The sequence below is a fragment of the Narcine bancroftii genome, chromosome 8 (assembly GCF_036971445.1).
Source record: "Narcine bancroftii isolate sNarBan1 chromosome 8, sNarBan1.hap1, whole genome shotgun sequence".
NCBI lineage: Eukaryota > Metazoa > Chordata > Chondrichthyes > Torpediniformes > Narcinidae > Narcine > Narcine bancroftii.
The window spans coordinates 71,190,127-71,211,290 of record NC_091476.1 but is presented as its reverse complement, the minus strand read 5'-3'; the positions used below and the strand labels follow the sequence as shown (position 1 = coordinate 71,211,290).

General features: G+C 44.7%; 1 protein-coding gene across 7 annotated transcripts in view; it reads right to left on the bottom strand.

Moving 5' to 3' along the window:
• The window catches only part of LOC138740832 (spectrin beta chain, non-erythrocytic 1-like), a 393,831-nt gene that overhangs the window by 138,760 nt on the left and 233,907 nt on the right, over window positions 1-21,164 (bottom strand). For all 7 annotated transcript variants that reach the window (XM_069894022.1, XM_069894016.1, XM_069894017.1 and 4 more), the window contains 8 exons: window positions 17,961-18,134; window positions 17,147-17,238; window positions 15,277-15,357; window positions 13,616-13,731; window positions 12,263-12,375; window positions 10,328-10,515; window positions 6,847-6,964; window positions 5,763-5,921 (listed from right to left, as the gene is read on the bottom strand). In XM_069894022.1, coding sequence (XP_069750123.1) covers window positions 5,763-5,921; window positions 6,847-6,964; window positions 10,328-10,515; window positions 12,263-12,375; window positions 13,616-13,731; window positions 15,277-15,357; window positions 17,147-17,238; window positions 17,961-18,134 — 1,041 coding nt within the window. The remainder of the gene's footprint in view (window positions 1-5,762; window positions 5,922-6,846; window positions 6,965-10,327; window positions 10,516-12,262; window positions 12,376-13,615; window positions 13,732-15,276; window positions 15,358-17,146; window positions 17,239-17,960; window positions 18,135-21,164) is intronic.

The window sequence follows — 21,164 nt, the reverse complement described above, 5'->3', positions numbered from 1 at the left end:
AAGGTCATGTTGAGGCTGCATCTGGAGAACCGCGTGCAGTTCTGGTCTCCTTACTCGAGGAAGGATGGACTGGCTTTGGAGGTTCATCAGGTTGATTCCAGAGATGAGGGGGTTAGCCTACGTAGAGAGATTGGGTCGTATGGGACTGTACTCACTGAAATTTAGAAGAATGAGAGGGGATCTTACAGAAACATATAAAATTATGAAGATAGAAGTTGGTAAGTTATTTACATTGGTAGGGGAAACCAGAACTAGGGTTCGTAGACTCAAGACTCAAGGTAGTAGATTAAGGATGTAGATGAAGAGGAACTGCTTTTCCTAGAGGGTGGGGAATCTGTGGAATTTGCTGCCCATGGAAGCATTGGAGGTGACCTCAGTAAAAAACTAAGATAAGGTTAGATCAGTTTTTACATAGTAAGGGAATTAAGGGATGTGGGGAAAATGCAAGTCGGTGGAGATGAGCCGATCATTAGATCAGCCTTGACCTCACTGAATGGCAGAGCAGGCCTGACGGGCCGGATGGCCGACTCCTACTCCTATTTCTCATCTTCTTAATGCTGGAGAATTTCTGTGTTTTCTCAATGAAACATTGGGAATCGGAAACTAACATTAGGCCCGTGGGGTTTGAATTAAGACTCGACTTTCAGTCCCACTCCAGTCTAGTTTGCACTGGGGCTCATATGGCAGTTCTCTAGAACAACAATTTAGTTTCCGTCTAAACACTTCTAAAAATTTGATCAGTGAATTTTCTGACTTCAGGTAAACTGTTGTCACCCAATATCCTGCTTGTGTTCCTCTCTCACCTGGTTTGGAACATAAGGCACAGGAGAAGAAATATGCGACTCAGCCCCTGCTCCACCATGTCATCATAAGCTGATCCATTTTCCCCACTCAGCCCCACTGCCTCGCCTTCTCCCCATGACCTTTGATGTCCTGGCTAATCAAGAACCTAGCAATCTCTGCCTTAGATACGCCCAATGACCTAGCCTCCACAACCGCCTGTGGCAACAAATTCCAGGCCCAACAAGAGGGAATGATTCTTAGGTTTAGAGTCCCGCCATTTCTTTTACCTCTCTCTTGGCAATTTTACCCAAACAGATGGAAGCTGCCCCACTTACTCATGATCAGTGGTTGCGGGACATCATGTCCAGTTTGAACATGGAAAAGATTTGCTGTTCAATCAATAATTCAGATATAAGGTTCCAGAAGTTATGGGGGTCATTTATGACTCAATATCTTACTTTATAATTTTATACCAATGTAATTAAATTGTCTGACTTGTATCTTTTCGACATTCCTTATATTAATTTTTTTTTTAACCTTCGTTTTTCTTTTAATACCAGTCATACAGACCATCTGGCAACGCGGTTTGGGAAGGGGCCTGAGTTTTTCTCCTCTATTTTCTTCTTTCCTTTTTTTTATATTACTGGGGAAAGGGAAGAGAGAGAGCGAGAGAGTGCACACTACAAGAAAGGAGAAATTGGGATGGATGGGGGAGGGGGGACCAACAGAAACCAAACTCCACATTAATGCCATCTGATTGGAGAGTGCCCAGATGGAAGATGTGTTGTTCCTCCAATTTGCAGGTGGTCTCAGTCTGGCAGAGTGTAAGACCATGTCGGCAAGGGAATAAATAGGGAGAGGAAATGAAAAGGGTGGCCACTGGAGATCCTTGCTACCGAGGTCCCGACGACATCCTTCAATCCTGAAGTTGGGCCCTGTTGATCTAGACTCTCCCATCAAGGGCAACAACATCCACTCTGTCATGCCTTTCAGCATTCTATATTTTTCAATTAGATTCCCCCTTGTTCTCTTAAATTCCAATGAGGACAGGCCTAGAGCTGTCATATGTTCCTCATAATGATAACCTTTTCATTCCTAGACCTCCTCTGAACTCTGTCTAGGGTCAGCACATCCTATCTTAAAAGAGGTGTCCAAAACTGCTCACAATAGGGTGGCACGGTTGGCGTAGTGGTTAGCACAACGCCTTTAAAGCACCAGTGATCGGGACCGGGGTTCGAATCTCGCGCTGTCTGTGAGGAGTTTGTACGTTCTCCCCGTGACTGCCTGGGTTTTCCCTGGGGGCTCCGGTTTCCTTACATCATTCAAAATGTACCGGGGGTTGTAGGTTAATGGGGTGTAAATTGGGTGGCACGGACTTGTGGCCAAAATGGCCTGTTATCGTGCTGTATGTCTAAACTAAATTAAAACTATAAATGCTCTACATGAGGTCTTAACAGTGCCTTTATGAAGCCTTCAACAATACTCATGAAGGGCTTACAGCCCAAATCATCAACTCTCTATTGCTTTCCATGGATGCTGCCTCCTATCCCACTGAGTTCCTCCAGCATTCTGTGTGGCTTCCACTCGAGTAATGGTGTTGGGGGGGGGTGTAAGGGGAGATTGCAGAAGATGGCCGAGAATTTTAAAATCAAGACCTATTTAATCAGGTGGGTTAGTGAGCATGAAATTTAGGAATGATGTACAAAGGGGTGACACTCCTGGCAGGAGCCAATTTACTGCTACTCTCCCTTCCCACTAATCACCCCCTTGGCACCTTCCCATCTGGCCGCAGGAAGTACCACATTTGCGCCTACCCCTCCTCCTTCACCACCATTCGGGGCCCCAAATTGCCCTTCCGAGTGAAGCAACACTTCACTTGTTAATCTGCTGGAGTAATTTACTACAAACAGATCTCCTAGTGCAGTTTTCTCCAACTTTACTCTGTTTGCATCAGTGACAGGGATCTCCCTGTGGTCAATTCTGCTCCTTACTCCTGTGCAGACATGTCTGTCCATGGCTCCCTGTACTGTCCCACCAAGACCACCCGTAAATTGGGGGAGCAACACTTGATTTTCCGTCTGGGTACTCTCCAACTGGATGGCATTAACATCGACCTCTTTTGTTTCTGCTACCTACTCCCCATTCTCCTGCTCTTCCCCATCACTCTGTCTTCTTTCATCCAGGTTTCCACTCCCTTCCCTCTCCAATCACAGAGCCAACTCCCCCTCCTCCTGTCTGCTGGCGTGCCCTCTCTCCTATATCCACCTATTATGTAATGATAAAGTTGTATAAGATATTGGTTGCTTTACTTTTCTTTATTTTTTTCTCTTTTCTTTATGGCTCTCCTTAGGAGAGTTGGCTGAAAGGGGGGGGGTTCTTTCCTTTTTTTTTCTTTCTTTTTTTTATATATATAAAATATAACGTTCATGCTTTGTTTATTGTTATATATGTTACTTATTATCTGTATTTTGAACGAATAAATAAAATTTAAAAAAAAAGGTGAGGCCAAATTTGCAGGATTGTGTGCAATTTTGGTCTCCAAACTGCAGGAAAGATATCCACAAGATTGAAAGAGCGCGGAGATTTATTAGGATGTTCATTGGACTTCAGGAACCGAGTTCATTGGACTTCAGGAAAAAGTTAAACAGATTAGAACTTTATTCCCTGGAGCGTAGAAGAACGAGGGGAGATTTGATAGAGGTATTTAAAATTATGAGGGGGAGAGACAGAGTTGATATAGGTAGGGTTTTTTTTCCCACTGACGGTAGGAGAGATGAAAACCAGAGGACATGAGTTAAGGGTGAAAGGGGAAAAGTTTATGGGAAACTTCTTCACACAGAGAGTGGTGGGGGTGTGAAACAAGCTGCCAGCTGAAGTGGTGAATACAGGCTCAATTTTAACATTTAAGAAGAATTTGGAAAGGTACATGGATGGGAGGGGCATGGAGGGCTATGGACTGGGGGCAGGTCAGAGGGTCTAGGCAGAAAAATAGTCTGGCACAGACTAGAGGGCAGAAAAGGCCTGTTTCTGGGCCATAACATTCTATGGTTCTATTTTGTTAGGGGGCCTGCCTACATATTGCTTGTATCTTGATGAAGGGCGCAGGCCCAAAACGCTAGTTATGTATCTTTATCTATAAAAGGTGCACTGCTTGACCTGGTGAGTTTCTCCAGCTTTGATTTTACTGCCACTCTCATTTAGGACTAGCTGTTGCTGGTTCAGTGAAATCAGAGCTATCAAGTTTCAGCCAGAGCAGTTTTTTCCAGCCCCACACTTCCTCGTGAGATCAGACGATTACATAATTTAATATTAAAATAATGACAGAAGCGGCACTTTATTGCTGATGTTGCGCCGCAGGGCAGTGAGGACAATGCCAGGAGACAAAAAGGCATTGTGGATCAGAATCAGCAGTCAACGCCCTGCCCCCACCACCCCAAACGGTCTCTCCTCTTCCAGGTGGCGACACACCTGCTGTGCATTCTCTCTGTGCAGTTTGAACGGTGCTTGTTGGGCTTTTGTTTCGATCAGGAACATCTGTCCTGCCCTTGTGTACAGAGCTGCTCTGTTGTTGTGCTCCTGTGATGAGGGATCATATTGGACAGGGTAGGAGGACAGACCATAACATTTCTGAGCATCGGGGACTTGCTCAGGGAAGATGAAGGAGCAATTTTGTTCAAACCGTCGAACACTACAGCACTGAAAGAGGCCCATCGGCTCTTCTAGTCTGTGCTTTTTTGTCTTGTTTGTTAGGATTACATGCAGAGGCTTCCCAGATCCTATGGCTAACATGGATAAGTAGGAGTTTTGAGTTTATAATGTAGGGAATGGAAATCAACAATAAGGAAGTTCTAAGTTTCATCCTGAGTTAATAGAAAAAGATCAGATTAAAACCCAGTGGCAACTCTTTGCACATCACCTGTATCAAAGGACGAACTCTCCTGTGTTTCACAAAGTAATTAGACACGTGGCATAGGTGGAGGTATCATTTAAACTAAAACCCCAATTCATCATATCTTGATGAAGGGCTCAAACCTGAAACGTTGGTTATATATCTTTACTAAATAAGGTACCATGTCTGACCTGCTGAATTTCTCCAGTGTTCTGTTTTTACTTCAACCACTATGTCTGAAGACTTTCGTTTGCCTCGACTGAAGAGGTCAGCTTTAAAGTGTCTGAGCTGGAGGTCTGGGAAAGCAATCCCAGAGTGGACAGCAATGTAAAGTATTAAAAATCAGCATACAAATTTATGGCGGCAAAGGGGTTTACAGGGATCTGGAGTGAATGAAGCACAAAAGTCTGCAGACGCCGTGATTGTAGTAAAAACACACAGAAATGCTGGAGGACCTCAGCCGGTCTCGCAGCGTCTGCAGGAGGTAAAAATATATTGCCGATGTTTCGGGCCTGAGCCCTTGGTCGAGATGTGAGCAAAAAGCAGGCCGAATAAAGACTGGGAGAGAAAGAGGGAAGAATGGGCAGGGGGAGGGAGTCCATATCAACAAAGAAAAGTTGTTAAATGCAGATAATAAGAGGAAAGGTAAGAATCAATTTTTGGCTCTGTTGGAGGGAAAAGCTGGTGGGAAGCTGGTGGGGGGAGGGGGGTAAAGAGAGAGAGAGAGAGAGAGAGAGAGAGAGAGAGAGAGAGAGAGAGAGAGAGAGAGGGAAAACTAAAGGAAAAGAGACAGGTGGATGAAGATGGGGTGATTTTAGAGAATGGAGATCAAAATTAATGCCATCTAGTTGAAAGGTACACAGAGGTGTTGTTGGCATTTGGAGGCATAGAAGAAGTTAGAAACAAGAATATTGAAACTGAGGCCACGTCAAGAAAAAAGGATTATTCTCAAACCAAATGGTTACTTTTAAAATACAGACACTTGTCTGTGGTTATTGGCCTCAACACCTGAATCTGTAGGTGTTTCATGAAGATTTTCACCTTCATGTACCACGATGATATGCTCTTCCAGGCTCCCACCTCTGCTCACCTGCGAAACAAGGCGCTGATTTTCACTCAGCCACGTCTCTCTCATCGATGCCTTGCGGTCAAAGCGGTGAGCAAGTTGCTCCAGCTTCTCCTGCCGGATGAGCTCTGTGCGCAGGGCCAGCTCCCTCTCATGCTCAGCTTTCTCCAGCCGCTCCCAAGCCTGAAGAGGGGTTACACCGTACATAACATTGCAATACTGATAGTGCACCAAAGACCATTTACTCCATCAAGCACATGCTGCTTCTGCAGAGCATTCTTTTTAATCCAGTCCCTCTTCTCTTTCAAGTTCAAGATTTTGGTGGCATGTTGCAGTTAGCAAATTTAAATTCCTGGGACTCACTATCTCTGAGCACCTTCCCTGGAACCAACACACTAATATGATGGCGACGAAAGCACGTCAGCACCTCTACTTCCTCGTAAGTTTGCCGAGGTTTGGTAATGACATCAGAAGCCTTGGCAAACTTCTACAGATGAGTGATGGAAAGGGTGCTGACCGGCTGCATCATGGTCTGGTATGGGGACACCTGAGCAGAAAGACCTACAAAAGGTAGTGAACATCAAGGGAAAAACCCTCCCCAATATCAAGTACATCTACAGGGAACGCTGCCCTTGGAGAGCAGCAGCAATCGTCAAGGATCTGCACCACCCACGACATACTCTGTTCTCGCTGCTGCTGTCAGGAAAGAGGTGCAGGTGCCACAAGACTCGCACCACCAGGTACAGGAACAGCTGCTACCCCTCCATAATCAGACTCTTCAACCACAGGCTATACAGAGACTCATTTAGGGATTCTTATTTACTCATTAGTTATTTCCGAATATTTATTTTTTTTTATTGCAGTTTGTTTACATTTCATTCTATTGTATTTGTATCTTTCTTCTTGAGTACAGTTTACAATTATCAGTCATTAGAAATTATGCCTCGCCCACAGGAAAAAGAATCTCAGGATTGTATATGATGTCATGTATGCCCTCTGACAATACATTTGAACTTTGATTCACCCAGCTGCAGAAATGTATCACTCTTCCTGGGCTATCAGGGGCATCAATTTCAATTTTGTTTAAAATTACATGCAGGCTTCTCACCTTGTTGATGTCTGATATGAGTTTCCCCTCCCGTGGAATGTAGACTTTCTGATTGTTGGCCCTCATTTTGCTTTGAATCGTGAAAAGCAGCACCTCCAGATTACCCTTCTCGATAAATCTGCCAAGAAAGCATAACAAGAATCCCAATTAACTGCTGTTCATGACACTGCGAAAGCAATTACTGTGGTGAATGACGACATCGCTGAAATTATTGGGCAAAGCATTTCAACCTTTGGAAGGGTTGAACTACAAGGCAGGGAGCTGAAGTGAAGTGAGTAATGGAATAACTGCCATTTTTTCTAGAACATGGAACACTACAGCACAGTTCAGCCATTACAGACCAAGATTTTTAAATTTTAAATTTAGACATACAGCGTGGTTACAGGTCCTTTCGGCCCACGAGCCCATGCCGCTCAATTGATCTACAGCCCCTGGTACATTTTGGACGGTGGGAGGAAGCCGGAGTCCCTGTGGAAAACCTGCACATACATGGGGAGAACGTACAAACTCCTTATGGACAGCGCCAGATTCGAAGCCTGGTCGGTGGCACTGCAAAAGATCCAAACTTCCCATGGGGTGGCAAGGGTTAGGTCTGGATGGGACACTCCATGAAAGGAAGTGCTGAAGATTGGGCAATTAGAAAAATGAGAGGTGACTTGTTCAAACATTCAAGATTCTGAGAGGGGATGTACCAAGGTCATCCCCTCCTTAAAATGTAAAATGTGAACCAGAAAGATCAATAATTGAGGATGGAAATAGAGAAATTCTTTAGAACTGTACAACATTACAGCACAGAAAATAGGACTTCTGGCTCTTCTAGTCTGTGCCGAACAATTATTCTGCCTAGTTCCATTGACCTACACCCAGTCCATTACCCTCCATCCCCCTCCCATTCACGTACCTGTCCAAATTTTTCTTAAATGCTAAAATTGAGCCCACCCTCACTTTAATTGGCAGCTTGTTCCACACTCCCATCATTCCGTGTGAAGTAATTTCCTCCTAATGTTTCCCCAAAACCTCTCACCAAAGAACATTACAGCAAACAAGCCCTTCTGCCCTTCTAGTTTGTGCCGAACTATTATTCTGCCTAGACCCACTGACCTGAACCCAGTACATAGCCCTTCATCCCCCTCCCATCCACGGACCTCTCCAAATTTTTATTAAATGTGAAAATTGAGCCCAAATTCACCACTTCAGGTGGCAGCTCGCTCCATAATCCCACCACTCTCTGTGTGAAGTAATTCCCCCCTAAACCTCTTAACCCATGTCCCGTGGTTTGCATCTCATCTATCCTCAGTGGAAAAAGCCTGCTTTCATTTGCTCTAACTTTACCCCTTGTAGCAGCGCTATAGATAGACTACAACTCCCTGAAGTCTCGCGAACCGGCACGGGACGTCACAACGTGGCTTAAAAGAATACGCGCACGACTGAGTAAACGAGTTCTGATTTACCTGCTACTGTGTGTATTGTTATTTTGCGTTCGTCAGTGGCTACACCCTCATTCTTCTATGCTTCAGGGATTAACGTTCTAACCTGATTAACTCAGTTCCTCAAGTCCCAGCAACATCCTGGTAAATCTCTGCATTCTTTCAATTTTACTGAAATCTTTCCTGTGGTTAGGTGACCAAAGCAGAATGGTTTAGTGATTCAGGGCTACGATCAACATGATTTTGGATAGCATGAGACTCAAAAAGTACGCGAGTTGAGGTTGAGGCACAGGGACTGGTGGAGCACGCTCTCGACCTGCTGCTCCTTCTTGTGCCTAAGATACAGTAATCCTCTAGAGAAGAAGGATGATCCTGGGAATCATATGAGGGGTGTTTGACAGCTCACACCCTGCACTCATTGGAATTTAAGAGAATGAAAAGGGGGGGGCGGATCTCATTGAATGTTGGAAGGCATGGATAGGGTAGATGTAGAAAGATTGTTTCCCATGGTCGGGGAATCTAGGACAAGGGGGCACAATTTCAGGGTTGAAAGGCATCCGCATAGAACAGAGACGTGGAGGAGTTTCTTCGGCCAGAGGATGATAAATCGGTGGAATTTTTTGCCACAGGGAGTTGTGGAGGCCACATAACTGGGTGTATTTAAAGCTGAGATTGATAGGTTCTCGATTAGCCGAGCTACTGTTTGTAATGAGATTGTATGACCTCCCATTGTGCCTGCGTGGGTTTTCTCCGGGCACTTCAGTTTCCTGTACAGGGCTCATAGGTTATTTAGGTGGCACGGACTCTTGGGCCGGAAGGGCCTGAGTAGGAGAATGGATCAGCTCAATGATTTAATGGGCTGAATGGCATATTTCTGCTCCTACTGTATGTATTCCCATAATAGTCAAGCTTTTTGGACCTATTTTTCAGGTCAAATTTGACTTTTACACAATCCTACTGTTGGCCGCGGCAAGGAGCTCAGATGGCCAGGACCTGGTGGTAGGCCCGCTTTCAAGGCGCCGTGAGCTTGGAAGGGTGAGCAGCCTGGGTGAAGTCTGCAGTTGGATGTCAATAGCTCCGGTGGGCAGGTGGCCGGGGGTAAGTATACGTGGTTGGAGCATCAGGAGCTTGGATGAGCTGGCGGCCTGGGAGAGAGTATGAGGCTGGCGGGCCGGCAGCTGCAGTGGGCAAGCGGCCGGGGTGGAGATCCGCAGTCGGGCATTGGGAGCTCGGAGGAGAGGACGGCTGGGACATCCGGAGTTCAGAAGTACGGGAGGGAGGTTAGGGCCAAAAATTGGGAGGGGTTTCAACTTTTACATGGGTCATATGGAAAACGTGGGTTTTGGGCCAAAAAAATGATGGGAGGGGATTGACGATTACACGAGATTGCCTATTACACAAGTGTTCAGGTAGTCCCTGACTTATGACCGTGTTCCGTTTTGAGTGGCAGGTCGTATCTTGAAATGGATGAAAGTACGCTACCATGGCATATAGAAGTCGTAAATTGGTTGGCTGTGCTGTGGACAGTGAAATTAGTAGTGTGTGTGTGTGTGTGTGTGTGACCCAGGCCGCCAACCCTCCAGAGCTCCTGACACCTCGACCACGGACTCTCATCTCGACTACGTCTACTAGAGTTCCCGACACCCTGACCGCAGACCCTCACAATGGTCATCCGCTCATCCGAGCTCCTGCTGTCCCGACTGTGAACTCTCGCCTAGGCCCAAGCCTAGGGCCCTGATGCACTGACAGCCCTGCCACCCGAGCTCCTGACACCTGACTGTGGAATCTCACCCAGTCCCAGCTGCCTGCCCAACACCCAACCAACCTCTCATCCATCAGCAGGGGATGGGTTTTTCTCTTGCTCAAAATCTTCTTTGACGAGATTACCATTAACTGAGAGATGGTCATTATCATATGCACTCACAGACGCTTTTTTTTCTGTCATATCTACGGATGGTCGTAAGACACATAGGTCGTAAGTCGGGGACTACCTGCACACAGTATGTCTTATGGTCTAACTTTGAACGGATGTTGGGATATCCCAGCTTACTTACTTGGGTGGTTTCTCCACAGTGCGGTACGTGTTGAATGCCTGAAGCTGGTTCTGAACCCCGTTTAGGGAGTTCGCCAGCTTGCGGTCATTCAGAGTGATGATCGTGAATTCAATCCACTGCAGGAGGTCGGAGGCGAGAGTCTCATACTTGTCAATCATGTTGTCTGTTTCAATTGCATAGTCCAGCACCTGGGACACACAAGGAGTGCAAACATTTGTGGGTACACCATGCAATATTTACTGCAAATAACAATGATTCTGGGTTGGTCCTTGATAAAGAGGCTTAATCCACCATAGCAGATGTCCCTTAACTGAATGCTGCAATTTTTTTGAGATCCTTAGTGACAAAGAGAAAATTAAGTGCAGGATTTCTGCTCTGCTAGATTCTGTGAGCATGTGCACAAAGAGAGCTGTTAAGTCACCAAAGACTTGCTAATTTCTACAGATGTACCGTGGAGAGCATTCAGTCTGGTTTCATCACTGTCTGGGATGGAGCTGCCAATGTACAGGACAGGAAAAGGCTACAGAGGGTTGTGAACTCTGCCAGCGCCATCAAGGGCAGCAGAATTCACTCCATCGAGGACATCTACAAGAGACAGGGTCTTAAGAAAGCAGCCTTTGCCCTCAAGGACCCCCCCCACAACTGCCCAGGCCATGCTCCCATCACTCTGCTGCCATCGGGAAGGAAGGACAGGAGCCTGAAGACGAACACCCAGCGGCACAAAGACAGCTTCTTCCCCTCTGCAGTCAGATTTCTGAATGGACCAAGAACCTCACCTTTTCCCTTCTTTTTGCCCTAATTTATTATTTTTAAAAAAGTGACATACAGCAATTTTGATCCTGTAATGTCGCTGCAAAACAACAAATTTCGGACACATCCATGACAAACAAAATATGATACTGACTCAATTATAATACTTCTGTTTCAACAGCTCATATAGTTCAGTGTCCTGTGCAGCAGATTTACTGCAGCAAGGAAATCTGCAAAGCTTGGAGTAGAGGGAAACACGTGTCTGCAGACTTTTTTTTTGGTTGGAGTAAAAACACAGAAATGCAGAAGGAACTCAGCAGGTATCATAGAGTCCATAGGAGGTAAAGATCCATGACTGACGTTTCAGGCCTGAGCCCTTCTTCAAGGAATGAGTATAAAGCAGGCAGGCACCTGAATAAAAAGGGTTGGGGTGGAGGGAGGAGCGCAGGCCGACAGGTAAAAAGGCCGTAATTGGACAGAGATAGGACGATAGGGGAGTAACGGTGAGAAATGACTGGGGGAGAGGATGGGCAAGGGAAGGAGGGGAGGGAGAGAGAGAGAGAGAGAGAGAGAGAGAGAAATGCCGCCCAATTTACATCCCATTAACCTACACCTCGGTACGTTTTTGAAGAGCGAGAGGAAACCTGAGCACCCCCCCCCCCCAGAGATAGCCCACGCAGACATGGGGAGAATGTACAGACTCCTTACAGGCAGCGCGGGATTTGAACCCAGGCCCGGTCCCGATCACTGACGCTGTATAGGCGTGGCGCTAACTGCTATGCCAACCGTGCTGCCTTTTTCTCACCTTTCCCCTCCTGCCTTCCTATCCATATCCAATTACAGCCTGTGCTCCTCCCTCTGCCCTTCCTTCCCTCCCCCCACCCCCCCCCCCCCTGCCTTTATATTCAGACACCTGTTTGCTTTTTGCTCATAGCTTGAAGAAGGGCTCAGGGCAAAATCATTGGGTTATATATCTTTACCTCCCATGGATGCCGTGAAGCCTACTGAGTACGTCTTGTATTTCTGTGTTTTTAGATCAGGGACCAGTGACGATCAAGAGAAAGAGACGAATAAAAATCAAGTTTAACTGCAGCAAGCAATACTGCAGCCCAGTAGAAAGTTTGTATCGTGTGGCATTGACAACCTTTGTTGAGACAGCAGAATTATTCTCATTGTTTCTCATACCTTTCCAATACGTTTGCCTTCCACTGCCAGCGCCTTCATCTTGGAGAAGTAGTGATAGTAGGTAGCGACATAGGTGATGATAGATTTCTCGTCAGGCTGGTCCACACTGACATCTGGAGCAAGGGAGGGTAGAAACGAGAATTTGTTCCAGCTCTTGCACTGCATCTTTAAGTGACTCTCAGCACACCACCCCCAAATCTGGTGCTTTTCAATGAGGTAAAGTCGAAGTTGTCATATTTAAGGAGGATACATTTAAATTTATAATTTTAAATTTAGGCATACAACACGGTAGCAGGCCCTTTTGGCATGAGCCTGTGCCACCCAAATAGATCCAATTGACCTACAACACCCCCAGTAGTGGGAGGAAACTGGAACTTCTGGAGGAAAGTGCTACACTAACCGTGCAGCCCCTCACAGGAAGAGTGAGGGAGAGGTTTTAGAAAGGGAATCCCACAACTTGGGTTCCGGGTAGGTCACTGTGGAGAGATGGAAATGGGAAAGCATGCCAAGATGGAAGTGGGGAAGCACAAGGATCTTGGAAAGGTCAACGCCAGAAATGGATATGAAATAAAACATGGGAACTTTAAAATTGAGGCATTGTCACAATCGGGAGAATGAGATAGCTGACAGGAGGCTGATTACAATTGTGTGATAATGGAGTATTCCAAGTCTCACAGGGAAGTTGATAACTTCTGAATTATCCTCCCAGTTTCTTTTTAAATTAGCAAGCCCAGCATGGAAACAGGCCCTTCAGGCCTACAACCACATGCTGTCCATTTACACCCAATTTACCCCTAACCCTTGTGTGTTTTGAAGGGTGGGAGGAAACCGGAGCACCCATGGACACGGTACAAACTCCTCACAGACAGTGCCGGAGGCTGGTGCTATAAAAACGTTTTGCTCACCGCTAAGCTAACCATTCCTTTGATATCTTCTCCTTGATAGCTGTGGTCTCTGGCAACTTCTAACCCAGCTATTCTCAGCCTTTTTGTTGGTTTCGGCCCACTCAGGAGTCTGCTCAAAGTTTATGGGCCCCCTTCTCTGTGAAGCAGTTATGTTTAGTTGGTTTCTTCTGTACTTCTCTCCTACTGAGTACATCAATTTATGACTTCAGTCCATGCCCCCCCCCAACTTAAATATGCTGTGGCCCTCCCAGAGGGGTGCATTGCCCCTGATGAGAATGCTTGCTCTATAACCTAATCCCCTAGCTACTCTTCCCTTTGTAGCAGAACTGAAGACCTAATGCACTGCTCTTTCAAACTTTCTGAAGACTTAACTTGCACCATTTAAACCCACCAAACCAATGATAAATGTTAGGGTTGTGTATTTGGCCATAAACTCGCGTTAGTCCACCTTCAGGATCGAGGAGCTTGGTGAGCCCTAAGTGCTGCTCTGCCACGTTGAAAGCGTTCTGCAGGTTGTAGTGAGCATTCGACTTCTTGAGCTTGTCAAAATCAATCAGGTCAGACCTGAGGACAAGAAGAAACAAATGACTTTAACAGAATCCTCTCATAAAAAGCAAGGGGGAAGTCGACCAGATTCAAACTCAGGCCAATGAAACAACGCAACAGAAGGAGCAGGGATGGATCATTTTCATTAGGGGTTTGAGGAGATTTGGTCACTGATCAAAGACTCAAGCAACTTTCCACAGGTGTACCGTGGAGAGCATTCTGATTGGTTGCATCACTGTCTGGCATAGAGGTGCCAACGCACAGGACTGGAACAGGCTACAAAGGGTTGTAACCTCAGCCAACACCATCCATGGGCATCAGTCTTTACTCCATCTTTAAGAGACAGTGCTTCAAGTAAGCAGCATCTATCATCAAGGACCCTCACCTTCCAGGGCATCCCCTTTTCTTACTGCTACCATCAAGGAGATGGTACAGGAGCCTGAAGATGAACACTCAGTGTTACAAAAACAGCTTCTTTCCCCTGCGCCTTCAGATTTCTGAATAGAAAATGAACCAATGAACACGACCTCACTTTTTAAAAAAATCTTGTATTCACAAAATTGTAAGTGATATTTTTGCAACTTCTGCACATTTTATTGCTGCTGCAAAACAACTAATTTCATGACACATGTTCATGACAGTAAACTTGATTCTGATTCATCTGACTGTATATGGTCTGCCCTTCAGTCAGATCACAGCTGATCGTCCAACACAATGGCTCTCAACCTTTTTACCCACCAGATGCATTATCACAGATGACCAGTGACGATGGGGAAAGGGGGAAGGTTGGCTGACGAACTCTATTGCTGAAACAGGCAAGATCTTGGAAGGTTTAGTTCATAATGCAAATGTGTATGGGGAATATCAATGCCTCTGAGTATAAAGCCCTCCAAAAGGTAGTGGGAACAGCCCAGGACATCACAGGCAAAACCTTTCCCACCATTGAGAACTTTTACGGGGAACGCTGCCGTCATCAAGGATCCACATCACCCAGCACCCGCCCTGTTCTCGTTGCTGCCATCAGGAAAGAGGTCCAGGGGCCACAAGACTCACACCACCAGGTTCAGGAAGAGCTGCTCCCCCTCCACCATCAGACTCCTCAACAACAAACTCAATCAGAGACTCATTTAAGGACTCGCACTTGTGCACTTTATTGATTTTTTAATTTTTTTCTCTCTCTGAATGGCACAGTCAATTTTTTTTTACATTTCTTTATTCATTTACATGTAGACGTTGAGTCAGTTTTATTTTTGCACTGCCAGAAAGTGGTCATTCTTTCTCACCCACAAGATAAAGAATCTCAGGGTTGTACATGATATCATGTATGTACTCTGACAATAAATCTGAGGTAAGGGCAAGGAATGGTGGACAAATAAAACACAATCGTGTTAACACGTGTGTTATCTGTGAGCAAATATGTGGTGCAATCTCCATTCTTGTAACAATAAAATTCTTAAACTGACTTGGGGAAAAAAAAATCACTGACACCATAAGATGCGTCTCGTAGCTTCTTTCTATGTGTTGTGATGGATTCAGTGCTGATGTACGAAGAATGAAACATACCTGTGTTTGTGGACAATTGCATTGAAGGCCAGTCCATCCCTCCAACTTGTGGTAAAGTTGTGAACGTTGACATTGGGGTACCTGCAAATCACAGGAAACAGTGAAGCACAAAAGCCTGCAGACGCCGTGATTGGGCTGAAAATACTGAAATGCTGGAGGAACTCGACAGGTCTCGCAGCATCCACAGGAGCTCAAGATAGACAGCCGACGTTTCTGGCCTTCTTCAAGGTATGCGTAAAAAGGAAGGAGGCAGGTGCCCGAATTAAAAGGCTGCGGAGAAGGAAAGAAAAGGCGGGCGGGGAGGAGAACCATAGGAAACAACCCAATTTTCATTGGACAGTTGAGACACTGGACCGCGACAGAAGTAGAAGTCTGGGAAGCTAATCTTGAATCAGAAATTTATGCTTTAGGGTAGTCCCTGAGTAAAGGAACTGAATGGCCTCCCTGAGCAATAATCATCTGCGTAGCAACCTTTATTCTGCCATCTGACTGGAGATCCGAACAAAAATTCAGCATGGTTAGACCAACGCTGTTCCAGTATCAGTGACTGAGGTTTGAATCTGACGCTGTCTGTGAGGAGTTAGTATGTTGTGTGGGTTTCCTCCCATCCTTCAAATCATACGGGGGGGGGGGGTGTATTGTAAATTAATTGAGGCAGTCGTAGTAAAACACAAAATTTTGCACACCGTGGATGAAGTAAACCACAAAGCTGGAAAAACTGAGCAGGTCAAACAGTGTCCTTTATCGAGCAAAGATAAAGAGAGATAACCAATGTTTTGGAATTAAACCCTTCATCAAGTTAAGATTGAAAGAGTTCAGAGAAGATATCGCCTGCTCTTCAGGAAATGAGTTACAGCTTAGGATTTTATTCCCTGGGGAAGAATGAGGAGAAATTTGATAGAGGTGATCAAGATTATGAGGGATACAGAGGTTCTCAACCTTTTTCTTTCTACTCACATCCCACTTTAAGCAATCCCTTTGCCATCGTTGCTCTGTGATTAATAAGGGATTACTTAATGTGGGATGTGAGTGGGAAGGGAAGACTGAGAACCACTGCTCCAGACCCAGTTGTTACTGAAATATTTGGCTTGAGAAAAATAGTCATTAGCCCATTTCCTTTAGAGTTATGAACCTTGCACATTACAATTAGAGATGATTAAAACAGTGGTTTTCAACATTTTTCTTTCCACCCACATCTCACCTTAAGCAATCCCTTACCAACCACAGAGCACCTATGGCATGGGGAATTCTTAAAGTGGGATGTGAGTGGAAAGAAAATGGTTGAGAACCACTGGTCTGGAAAGAGTAAATCTAGGTCGGCTTTTTCCACTGAGTGTAGGTGAGATACAAACAAGAGGACGTGGGTTAAGGGGAAAAGTTTAGGGGAGACTTCTTCACACAGAGAATGGTGGGACTGTGGAATGAACTGTGGTAAATGTGGTAACTGTGGAACGAACTGTAGTAAATGTGGGCTCAATTTTGACACTGAAGAAGCACTTGGACAGGTCTGTGGAAGGGAGGGGTATGGAGGGCTATGGACTGGCTGCAGGTCAGTGGGACGAGGCAGAATAATAGTTTGGCACAGACTAGAAGGGCTAAAAGGCCTTGTGGCTGAGCTGCATTGTTCCATGCTTCTATAGTAACAGGCCCTTTCAGCCCTCGAGCCTGTACTGCCCAAATACCCCAATTAACCTACATACCCCTGTAAGTTTCAAAGGGTAGGAGGAAGCTGGAGCAACCAAACGAAACCCTTGTAGACTTGGGGAGATTGTACAAACTCTTCACAAACAGCTCCAGATTTGAACCTGGGTTGCTGGCACTGTAATAGCACTGCACTAAACCTGCCGCCATTTGTTTCCAACGTACTCACCCTGCTGTCTTCATCTGACACCACAGTAGCAAGGCATCCTTGGCAGATTTCTTTTCTTTGTTGTCTTCTGTCTCTACACTAATGTCCTGGATCTGTAGACACAGAGATCACAGTGAGTGAAATGCATGTCTGTAACATAAAGGACAAGTTTACTTCCTGAAGATTAACGCACACGTAATTCATTGAAAATTAAAAAACTGCCAAAATTCTGGTTAAAACAGAAAATACTGGAGGACAGTGACCAAGGTGGCCTCCCAGCAAAGGGATCTGCAGCTGAAGGACACACACTGGCAGGAAGCTGTTAGCGACTTATGGGCGAGGAACCCACACAGGCTGCTGGGGACGTGAGGGTGGGGGTCTCATGCCAGTCAGAGGGCTGCTGGAAACTGGATCATGAGAAGCATGTATCTGAACCAGGATTTGAGAGGAATCCAAGGGCAAAAATGGCCCCGGAAGGGCCTTGGGTTCTGAAGGGCCTTGGGTTCTGAAGGCTTCCTGATTGGGTCAGAGGTTTGGATCTGGACTTGGAGTGCTGATGGTGTGAAATGAACTGGAGTCTTGCGCGGGTCCAGAGGCTGCCGGAGCGCTGGAGGCAAATCCACGGACATTCTGGGGGACTCTCTTTTGCTTCTCTCTCCCTCAGGCTGCAGGGAGCATCAGGCAATTCTAATGGTGAATCCTTGTCTGCCCTTTGGCAAATGAAAGGCAATTTTGTGCTACTACATGACAATAAGCAGTAGCTGAAGGAAGCATATCCCTTGAATTAATAAAAAGAGTATTTTGTAAGTGCTAAGAATTCGGGAACTCATAGTACCTGAAACCGAAGGATGATGGTCCATATCAGGCCCAGAGTGAGGCGATGGTTCCCATCAACAATGTCATGTGACCCCATGTTTTCCAGATGCACCTTCTGCTCCTTCAGAAACTGCAAAGCTTTATCCACATTCTCCAAACAGTGAATCCGCATCCGTCCTTTGGTGGGTTTCGGCTGAGAACAAAAATCATGGGGTTAGCACCCCTCCCGTCTCACTAACAGATCGCTTACAAGTGTATCAACGACAAATAATTCTCACAGTAAATCATCAATGAGCTAGAATCTACCAGCAGCAAAACCCCTGGTATCTGGCACCTAGAGGGATTGTTAGATGTCGGATAAGTGTAGTTTCCAGTTGCTTGAGACTTACTCTTACAATGGCTAATTAATACACTTGCATTAAGAATAAGCAGCTTAAAAGACAGAAAAGCAATATTGTACTTGCATTGAACAAACTTCACTTGCATGAATATAAAACATTTTACTTTATTTTCAGTCACATTCTTTGAAAACATTTAACCGTCACTGGATCAGCAGGTTCCTGCCCCTCCACGGAGCCAAACAATAACATTACAGATAATTAATTTCCTCAAGTTTACAGATAAAACCTCTAACCGGGGCAACTCCGACTAAGGAGGGATAAGGAGACACTTTAATAGAGTCACCCCAATGGCGAGCGGCATCAACCTGCTCTTCGTCCTGGGCAACTCCATTACTGTTTCACACAACTTTATTCAAACATTTGCCATGAATAAAGCACGTCCAAGGCCCTCCGCTGGCTGGACACATGCTCCCATCTTCACCAAAGGGTTGTGTATTACTTCAGGGAACATTTACTATTTTAAACTTGCCCATTCTGACGCAAGATCTTATTTATTTATATTCTTCGATTTTTTTTTGGCGATTGCTTGAGGCTGCCAGTTGCTTGAATTCAATATACCAGGGGTGTTACTGTAGAATAGGGTATATCATCGGAAACCTGGGATAAGTTCAACAAATAGGTATTGGAGGGTGTGCTGATCGGCTGGCATCAGGGCCTGGTTCAGGGGAACTAATAACCCAGAGCAGAAACCCTTGCAAAAGGTAGTGGATACAGCCCAGGACATCACAGGCAAAACTTTCCCCACCATTGAGAACATCTACAGGGAATACTGCCATCACAGTCATCAAGGATCCACACCACCCAGCACACGCTGCTGCCTTCAGGAAAGAGGTATAGGTGCCACAGGACTCACACCACCAGGTTCAAAAATAGTTGCTTCCCCTCCACCATTTCAATCCTAAACAACACTCAATCAGAGTCTCATTTAAGGACTCCTGCTTTGCACTTTATGTACTGCTAAATATCTATTTTTTTCTGTATTTGCACAATCATTTATTTACATTTCTCTCTTTTGCATACATTTCTTTCTTCTTAACTACAGTTTACAGTTACTGGTTAAGTAGAAATTCTGCCAGGCCCACAGGGAAAAAGAAACTCAGGCTTGTATGTGTCGTCATTTAGAGTAAATCCCCGTTAACTGGAATTCAAGCAACTGGAAAAAAAATTGCACAAAACTTTTAAATTAAAAAAAATTTAGACATACAGCACGGTAACAGGCCATTTTGGACAAGGAGCCCAGGCCGCCCAATTGCATCCAATTGACCTACATCCCTGGTATGTTTAGAATGGTGGGAGGAAGCCCATGCAGATGCAGGGAGAACGTACAAACTCCTTACAGACAGAGTGGGATTTGAACCCCTATCACTGGCGCTGCAAAGGTGTTGTGCTAACCACCACCCCAAACATGCCATCAAGTTTATTGTCATCTGATTGCACAAGTACAACCCGATTGCACAAGTACAGCGCTGTGCGAACTGGGAACATGCTGCCCTTAAATAGGTAAAAAAAGACAGGTTTTAAATTGGCGCGCTTCGCTGTTAGTTTTCCCATTAGGCAACATGCAATCTCAAGCAACTGGAAAATTCACTTATCCGGCATTTACCAATCCCATAGATGCCGGCCACCAGGGAGTTTACTGTATATAGTACGACAGTAACTTTCAATTGTACAGTTTCCAATCTTTTTTTTAAAATTTTTTATTTTTCACACTATAAACCATATTGATCAAGACACATACAGACATTTTTTCTCTTGAATATATAGTGTCATTTTCTCCCCCTTTTTCCCCCTCCCTTCCCTCCTTCCCTCACCCCCTTTCCCATTTATTTAAAGTTCAATCTATAAGATACATTAAACCCATTAAACAATGTTGTCACTTAATAAAAATAAACAAGAAATTTTACTGAGTCAGTTCTTTTCGTTATCTTCTCCTTCTGTCATTTTAGGTGGTGGAAGTCCATGGCAGGATTTCTCTATTGTATTTCATGTATGGCTCCCACATTTGTTCGAATATTGTGATGTTATTTCTTAAATTATATGTTATTTTTTCCAATGGAATACATTTATTCATTTCTATGTACCATTGTTGTATTCTCAAATTGTCTTCTAATTTCCAGGTTGACATAATACATTTTTTTGCTACAGCTAGGGCTATCATCACAAATCTTTTTTGTGCTCCATCCAAATCGAGTCCAAATTCTTTATTTCTTATATTACTTAGGAGGGAGATCTCTGGGTTTTTTGGTATATTGCTTTTTGTGATTTTATTTAATATCTGGTTTAGATCTTCCCAAAATTTTTTCACTTTCTCACATGTCCAAATTGCATGAATTGTTGTTCCCGTTTCCTTTTTACAGCGAAAACATCTGTCTGATACTGTTGGGTCCCATTTATTTAACTTTTGAGGTGTGATGTATAGCCTGTGTATCCAGTTATATTGTATCATGCGTAACCTCGTGTTTATTGTATTTCCCATAGTTCCGGAGCATAGCTTTTCCCATGTTTCATTCTTTATTTTTATGTTTAGATCTTGTTCCCATTTTTGTTTAGGTTTACCGTTTGTTTCCTTGTTCTCCTTTTCTTGCAGTTTGATATACATGTTTGTTATAAATTTTTAAATTATCATTGTGTCTGTAATCACATATTCAAAATTGCTTCCTTCTGGTAACCTCAGACTGTTTCCCAATTTGTCCTTCAAGTATGTTTTCAGTTTGTGGTATGCAAACATTGTATCGTGAGTTATATTATATTTATCCTTCATTTGTTCAAAGGATAGTAATTTATTTCACGAAAAACAACTTTCTATTCTTTTGATCCCTGTT